The sequence below is a fragment of the Sesamum indicum genome, linkage group LG1, assembly GCF_000512975.1.
Source record: "Sesamum indicum cultivar Zhongzhi No. 13 linkage group LG1, S_indicum_v1.0, whole genome shotgun sequence".
Taxonomy (NCBI): domain Eukaryota; kingdom Viridiplantae; phylum Streptophyta; class Magnoliopsida; order Lamiales; family Pedaliaceae; genus Sesamum; species Sesamum indicum.
Window position 1 is genome coordinate 9,284,526 of NC_026145.1, and position 8,364 is coordinate 9,292,889.

Here is an 8,364-nt window from a genome sequence, read left to right on the forward strand (position 1 = left end):
CAACACAAAAATTGGGTAAAGAAATATGTCATCCATGTTCAACCAAAAAAGAGCGCCAGAGAAGAGTAAAAACATTATTTATTCCAAACAGTTAATCCCATGCAGGAGTAGGAGTAGGAGTAGGACTCTAATATATATTTGTACTGCTGGCTGCTCCTAAACTTCAAGACTTCTCCAACATTACTCCACAAATTAATCATGGACGCTCAAACACCTCAGCCCTTTTCATCAGATCATCTAAACAGCGAATCCCTTTTCCACAATTCCATAAATCAAGTCAAGCAAACCACGTCTGGCAAGAACGCCATGGAAAACTTTCGAGCACTTATCTTGAAACTCGTTGAGGAGGCCCAGTCAAGCAACCCCTCAACTGCACCTGCCCAAACCCACGTCCCAAGTCGCTTAAACCAATTCTTTTCTCAATATAAAACCCCTGACCACCCTCCTTATTCTGCGGTAACGATGCACCATCATTCTTTTCTTCCACCGGATATGTGTTGTGTTTCTGTTTCTGTTTGTGGGACTTTACACTTAATTTATTGTTTTTCGTATGTCTTTCATTGTGTTTGATTTTGTTTTTGGAGTGACTTGTTTTGTGTTTTGGTGAGAGAACAATAAAGATCAATAAGAGTATATTGGAGATATTTTATGTTTTGTTTCTATGTTTAAAGTTGTATTTTCAGAAGATAAAATCGTTATCCGTTGTCAAATCATATATATTTTATGTTATATTTATATACATAAGTGTGTGTATATATATATAAATAGAAAAACACGCAAACAAAGTGTGAAAACAAAGAGACAAATATTGAGTGTATTTTGCCTCAGTGATTACCCAAAAATGAAACCAAACATAGTATTTTCATTTGATGCAAGTCATGATATTGATCGTGTTTGAAATCTTTTCATCTTCAAGTCTTTGGATTATGTTGTTAAAAAGGAGATGCTTTTCTTATGAATGTTTAGTCCCTCTAACTTGTGAATGTGCATGGATTTTAACGTTTTATGCATGGCCAGTCCAAGCATGTACGTATTAGTTCATGGTCAATTTGCAGTTATAGATCTGTGAAAAAACAGAGAACTTATGTACCATCTCCTAACCACAGAGTAAAGATCGACCTATATATATTATAAACACAGAGAGCATGCATTTTGTGTTGGAAACTTGGAATTGTTTCTAAGTGCGGTGTACGTTCTTCCTTTTACTGCTTTCAGATGATAGAAAGGGCTCTTCGAGAGTTGAATGAGAAAGGAGGTTCTAGAGAAGAATCTATATCCCAGTTTCTGGAAAAAGAATACAATGCTTTGCCATGGGCACATTCAACCTTGTTAAAAGATCATCTTGGAGAACTCTTGTGAATCTGGTGATATAGTTGCGACTCGTGGAAGTCGTGGCAAAAGATATCTGCTCAAAACAAGTAAGAGGACGCCACCACTGAGGAGGGAATAGACACGCATGGAAATGGAAATGAAAGCATGATTGATAGACGAAGAGAAACAGAGATTTTATCATCCATACAGTGATATATACTTCATCTGATTGTCCTTTACACAAGCAAAAAAAAGCAAGGATATTTATTGTGTTCTTAAGTAGATCAAACCTTAAACGTGCAATCAAGAGAAACGACGAATTTCATTCTTCACAATTTCTTTTGCAATTTCCTTGTTGATCTATTCACGGGCTTGCATTAGAAGATCCACTAGTTAGAATTTTATATATTATCTAATACAACAGATTTAAAGCAATTTTGAGTAGAATACTTGATTATGGAAACTATACGCTAATCAAGTCAAACGCGGGAGAAGATTCTTCCGCCGCCGCCGATACAGGGTAAGCTAGCTGAAGCTTATCAAAACGTCTCCACCGACGAAATGGTCAGCGGCCAGCCCACTTGCCCTATTCTCCTCCCAAAACACACACAGACACAAGGGTGTAGGGGTGTGTGTGGGCAATAACAGCAAAGGTGAACAGATAAGATAAGGCTCACATATCAAAGCACTGATGACTAATTGCATTGAATGCAAATTTTGTTGTCCTTTACTTTAACAGAGTCCAAGTGGGGAAGGTGTATATGTATCTATTTTTCTGGGCCATATTTTATTGACCATTAAAATCCTCACGCTCCATTGGCTCTTTCTTTATTTTTTACTTTTCCTCTTTTCGTGGGTTCTTCTCGACTTCACAAATATAAGTGAATACCAAGGCACCGACAGTCACAAATCACAAGCATTCATATGTCGGGATCTATATCTCTTTCATTCGCAGCTTGCATATGATCAAAATAGGTGCAGAAAAGAAATCTTGAAATCATTCTTCTTGACTATTATATGGCCATAGAATTTTGGCGGTCAATTTTCTTTCGTAGTAACTTGCTAGTTCGCAGAAAATCAGGGAAAGATCAAATCTTGAAATCGTTTAAGTATGATGTGTGGATAGACAGTATTGAAGTATTCAGTTTTCTTTAATTGTAGATCACCTGTTCTCTGAAGAGCAGGAAAGGGGAAAAGAGGGATCTTGGGATAGGGTTTATGAGTCGTTTACGGACACAAAATCTTGACATAATCAACTCTGCCCTTTTATGCATCTAAAAGACTATTTCCTTAATGTCAACTCATTTGTATGTGAAGGGGTTATTTAATACAAGCAATATTTTAGTGGGTTGTGAGAATTGCTTTCGTCCTTGCTTTTAAGCTGCCATTCTCCGGAGGCCTTGGAAAGGACATATATATTCTGTTTTCGCTTCTGGAGGAAATTTGCGAATGATTCAGGTGAGCATTTTGCTTTCTTTGATTTTTATGAGGTTTAGATAAGTTTTCTGAATTCTGGCTTAAGACTCATGATTTTTCCTTTTCCTCTTTTGCTGGGCTATCTCTCTCTCTCTCTTTTCTTTTTTTTTTTTTTTCACATTTAAGTCTAATATAAGTGAGGTATTTATACATGTCTGGTTTTGATTTCCCCTGTTGATTCTTTAGTTGTCTCCTTTGCGGTGAAATTTTTCATTGTGTTATTGCTTGGCTTTTATATTCTCATGTTTCAATATTATAAAATCTGTAGAAAATGGATCCCTGAGATTTTTTTACGGGGCAACTTCAACAAAGAAAAAGAAAAGGAATCTGGTTGAGTTTACCTTATATACAAGGACACTTGTTTCCTTGGAAGCTAGCAATTTCTGTTCTATCTGAGGGGTGAAGAAGTTGGCTTTCTTTTTGTGTCTGGTTGTCCATATAATATTTCGTTTTGGAGTAACTTAAACTAGCTAAGCAAATGAGGTTATGAAACCTTGAAATTTTCACTTCAAAAGTGAACCTCAACAAGAACATTTTTACATGACAAATAAGACTATGTCATTATAGATTGAACTCTGATGTTGGGCATTGTCACTGAAATCATTTTTCTCACTGCTTCCTGTTATTTTAATAATATCTTAGTATCAATTTCCTTCCTCTAGTCAGTATGTGAAATTACTTCATTATCTTCCTATCTAGATGCAATTCATTGCTGATATTATTTTTGGCATGTCAGAACATGCCTTTCAAGGACTTCTTCACCGAATATGGTGAAGCAAACTTATACGAGATTCAAGAGGTTGTTGGTAAGGGAAGTTATGGTGTGGTGGCTGCTGCAGTTGATACTCACACCGGAGAAAAGGTAGCTATAAAGAAGATCAGTGGTATTTTTGAGCATGTATCTGAAGCGACTCGCATTCTTAGAGAAATCAAGCTCCTCCGGTTGCTTCGGCACCCAGACATTGTGGAAATAAAGCATATTATGCTGCCCCCATGTAGGAGAGAATTCAAGGATATATATGTTGTGTTCGAATTGATGGAGACAGACCTTCACCATGTAATCAGGACAAATGATGATCTCACTCCTGGGCATCATCAGTTCTTTTTGTATCAGTTGCTTCGAGCTTTAAAATATATACATTCTGGTAGGCTTCTTTTTCAACTCATATTTCCTTAGTTTCCTTGTGGTTTTGTGCAGTTAATGTGACTTACTAGTATTCCTTTTTGCAGCAAATGTTTTCCACCGGGATTTGAAACCCAAAAACATCCTTGCTAATGCAGACTGCAAGTTAAAGATTTGTGATTTTGGGCTAGCTCGTGCATCATTTGGTGATGCCCCATCTGCTGTTTTTTGGACTGTATGTGATTTGTGTAGAGATGTGAAGGATTCACATTGAATTCTCTAAATCTTTCCATCTTTCTCTTAGTTTGCGGAGCAGTAATCTCAGTGTTGTTGCTTATTACACATATTGCTTACAATATTGTAATCTTTTACTGAAATGCTGATTATCTGTAGGATTACGTGGCAACTCGGTGGTATCGTGCTCCTGAACTTTGTGGTTCCTTTTTCTCCAAAGTAAGTTTCCATGTTTGCACTTTAGAGTTTTCAAATACATGTTTGAGCTTTGTCACTTTTGGTCTCTACTTATACCACTTTTTGTATGTTGCTGTAGATTGAACTAGTTTTCTTTGTTTTAGTTGGATGCATATATATGGCATGGTGGTTAATCTCCATCATTATCAAAATTTATCAGAAAAAAGTAGGCTTTTACCATTTATTAGGTTGTGTGATGCTTGTTCTATTCTCTCTTCACATTAGTTCTGTTGGGACTTTGCTAATGGCTCATATGAATTTTTGATTTCACTCTTGCATTTCAATGATACATTGGTCACCTGGTTTGCTGGAGAATGTAAGGGGTTATATGAGTTCTTTTGTCGGTATCCACTTTAGGTGTACTGAGTAATGTAAGCTACCTTTCTAAGATAGTCGATTGCCAGGTCTATGTATTCTGGTGGATACTAATAGCTGAAATAATCCCTGGATTTCCTACAATCTTGAAAGATCACTCTGGGGTTGAGTGTTTAGATCAGTTGCAGAAGTAGGAAACGGGTTCTTAAATCAAATTTAGTCTCTGAAATATACAGATAGAATTGTTTTTTATGCGCAAGTTATGTAGTAGATTTCCTAAAACTTGCGGTTTTTGCAGTATACCCCTGCTATCGATATCTGGAGCATTGGATGTATATTTGCAGAAATGCTCACTGGTAAACCATTGTTTCCTGGGAAGAATGTTGTCCACCAATTAGATCTTATAACTGATCTTCTTGGTTCACCTTCTGCTGAAGCCATTTCAAGGGTTTGTTCCTGTTGTAATCATTCAGCTAACTCATCTCTTAGAAACACCTTGGAGTTTCTAGAGATTGGATTTTCATGCTGCACAAACTATTTGAGTAATTGGGTTTTTCTGGTACGTGCAGATTCGAAATGAAAAGGCTCGGAGATATTTGAGTAGCATGAAAAAGAAACCACCTGTACCTCTATCCCAAAGGTTCCCAAATATTGACCCCTTGGCTCTTCGTTTACTTGAACGTTTAATTGCATTTGATCCTAAAGATCGTCCATCTGCTGAAGAAGTAAGATTACTGTAACCAAGTATTCATTGTTTTCTCACTCAATTCGTTGTCATCTCTTGACATTTGCGATTGTTTGTTACTCCAGGCATTGGCAGATCCATATTTTTATGGACTGGCAAATGTAGAAGATGAGCCGTCAACTCAGCACATTTCGAAGTTCGAGTTTGAGTTTGAAAGGAGAAAGTTAACAAAAGACGACGTGAGGGAGCTGATTTACAGGGAGGTACGAGCATCACTAGTAATGTCTTGACGCTTTTATCCTTGCATAAATTAGTTGTACTTACGTTGTATCTTAATTAAGCAAACAGATCTTGGAGTATCATCCCCAGATGCTCCAGGAGTACCTCCGTGGCGTGGACCAGATTCACTTTATGTATCCAAGGTCGGGCAATTAAAACAATCCTTATTAAGTCGGGTTTGAGATAAAAAATCCACACGCTTTGGTTATCTTTCTTCATCAAATAAAATCATCTCTGTTCACTTTCTTCTGTTTTCCTCCATTCAAGTCTGTCTTTTCTCTTATGATGGTTCCTTGGTATTTTACATCGGATATTGTCACTCTGTTCAATCTTTTCATATATGCTTCCATTCGGTTTATGCAAAGAAGAATGTTGGATCATGACGATTGCCTACTTGTGCAACATCTGTTTATTTTCATTTGCTTCAACCTCATTACTTTACCATGTTATAATACAATCTGTTTCACTTCGTGAGTTTATCTGTTGAAAGTGAATCTGTATTCCTTTCCTATCTAGTCGGCCCTCTTAATCAAACCTTTTGGTGTTTCAGTGGAGTTGACCAATTTAAGCAACAATTTTTCCGTCTGGAGGGACAGCCGGGTAAAGCAGACAAGCCTCCACTGAGAAGGCGCTATGCCTCCTTGCCCAGGTGAGGGGTTTTGGAATCGATTTACAGGTTGTTTATTTGATTTTCTTGGTACATCAATAGCTTAACAGCCATCACTGTTTGCTTGCAGGGAGCGGGTCTGTGGGCTCATAGATGAGGATCATGACCAAAATAGTGATTCTACAAATCAAACAGTGGCTGCTATTCCACGGCCATGCCTTGTCAGCCCAAAAAAGTCATTGGATGTCAAAGCATCAGAAATTAGTAATACAGGCACAAAAGCAAAGAGAAATGATTGCAGGAAATCAAGCTGCAGCGCGCGTTGCTTGTTAAGAAGTGATAGCATTAGTGCTTCGAAATGTATTGGTGTTGAAGGAGCAGAGTACTTGTGAGGTTAGCTGTCCTGTCTACTATATAAGATTAAAATCATAGTGTTATGAATCGTCCGTTTTTCTGAGATTTGGATCTTGTTACTGATAAACCCTTCTCTATTCTTGTGTGAGCAGGTGTAGATGCTCTCAAACAGTGGAAGAAGTTGCTTCATTCCCTTATCTATATTTACCAAGATTCCAGGTAGAAAGATATCTGTGAGACAAACATGCTCGAGATTCTTGAGCTATGCCTGGCACAATGTTTCAAGCTTTCTTTTCTTGTTTCTCTTCTCTTCATCATCTTCTTCTTGCTGTGAGCTAGACGGTGTGTATTTTATGTAATTGTGTGACAAGTTTACTGTTGTAATCACCTAACATTTGTTTGGAAACATGCATTCAGTTGTAAGTTCTTAATTTCTAGTTATCAAGACTTGGCTGAGGCAGACCCAGGAATAGCCATTTCGCTGTCGCCAGCTAACTCGTTTCAAGAACATGGGTTGACTCTCTTTCTAAGAGCAGGGAAAGAACGAGTACAGGAGCCAAAGGATAATTTGTGTATATTTATGAAGTTCATTTGATTTCATCTGATTTTTCCATCATGTTTCAATATCCAGGAGTGGATAGAGTCAAATAATTGTAATAGTTTACATGGTTTAATCAACGTAATATGAATAAACAATCAAGATAAGAATTTAGAAGTCACATATTAATATCATTTTAACCATCTTTATTTTAATATAGAATCTATATTTTCATACATCATATTAACAATTTTATTGAAATTATTACATTTCGTTCACAAGAGATATGAAAGATCAAAGATAATAATTATTTTGGCTCCATTTACTTTCTCGTATGGATTAAATAGGTGAAAGAAGAAATTGGAATTAAATGTATGATAAAAAAAATTTAGTTAATAGTAGGGAGTTTGTTTAATCTCACTATCATCTTAAACTAAAATATGAAATAGTGACTAATAATTTTAGTATATGATGAATTTTTAAAATAAATACATTTAATTGTAGTGAATTTTAGAATATAACAATAAAATTCATATTCATTAAATTACATTAATCTTACAAATGGAACTCACATAAATAATGTTATAGCATTATGTAGGAGTGAGCAATAGGTCTAGCTTAGACTCGGACTAGAATCTAAATTCATTTGGTTTGGGGTGGGTTTTGAAGTCTTAATCCGTTCTAGTGTTCAAAATTTGATTCGAACCCAATCATATATATTTTATATTATATATGTGAATGTATATTTAAAGAAGAATGTGTATATCTCATTTATAGTTACACATAATACATAGAATTAGTAGTTTTATAAATTAAAATAATAATATAAATAATTTATAGAGATTTTAACTTATATACAACACATATTTTAAAATCTAAAAACATGCATATATAAATGTAAAAACACAATTGACATTCCAATAAAATTATTATCTCATATTCATAAAGTTATGAGGATATTATTTTTTAAAAATTATATTTTTAAAATATTAAACTCGAATTCATTGGGTTGAACCTGCTAGATCCCATGTCTATGGCAAGACGAATTCCAAATTCAAAAATTTCTTAATTGCTGGGATCCAAAATTTTGGCAGACCCATTCCAAACCCATTGCCATTTCTACTAATAGCAGTGTACTCAATTTCGCCATTGAGACTTTGACCCACAAAAATGTTCCTTTTACATGGCATTTGTAGTAAATTTTA

At 35.7% G+C, this 8,364-nt stretch overlaps 1 protein-coding gene across 1 annotated transcript; it reads left to right on the forward strand.

The window, feature by feature from the left end:
- LOC105160034 (mitogen-activated protein kinase 9-like) lies at window positions 2,127-7,280 on the forward strand. The gene is made up of 11 exons (XM_011077299.2): window positions 2,127-2,769; window positions 3,524-3,932; window positions 4,018-4,145; window positions 4,304-4,363; window positions 4,995-5,144; window positions 5,266-5,421; window positions 5,507-5,644; window positions 5,730-5,803; window positions 6,211-6,309; window positions 6,398-6,660; window positions 6,774-7,280. The coding sequence occupies exons 1-10, from the start codon at window positions 2,761-2,763 to the stop codon at window positions 6,657-6,659; spliced, it is 1,485 nt and encodes a 494-aa protein (XP_011075601.1). The 5' UTR covers window positions 2,127-2,760; the 3' UTR covers window position 6,660; window positions 6,774-7,280.

What these genes read in the sequence shown, in the direction of transcription:
- LOC105160034 (XM_011077299.2), top strand. An exon ending in GGGAGCTGATTTACAGGGAG is followed by an intron (nt 5,645 to 5,729) that starts GTACGAGCATCA and finishes TTAAGCAAACAG; the next exon opens with ATCTTGGAGTATCATCCCCA. An exon ending in ATTCACTTTATGTATCCAAG is followed by an intron (nt 5,804 to 6,210) that starts GTCGGGCAATTA and finishes TTGGTGTTTCAG; the next exon opens with TGGAGTTGACCAATTTAAGC.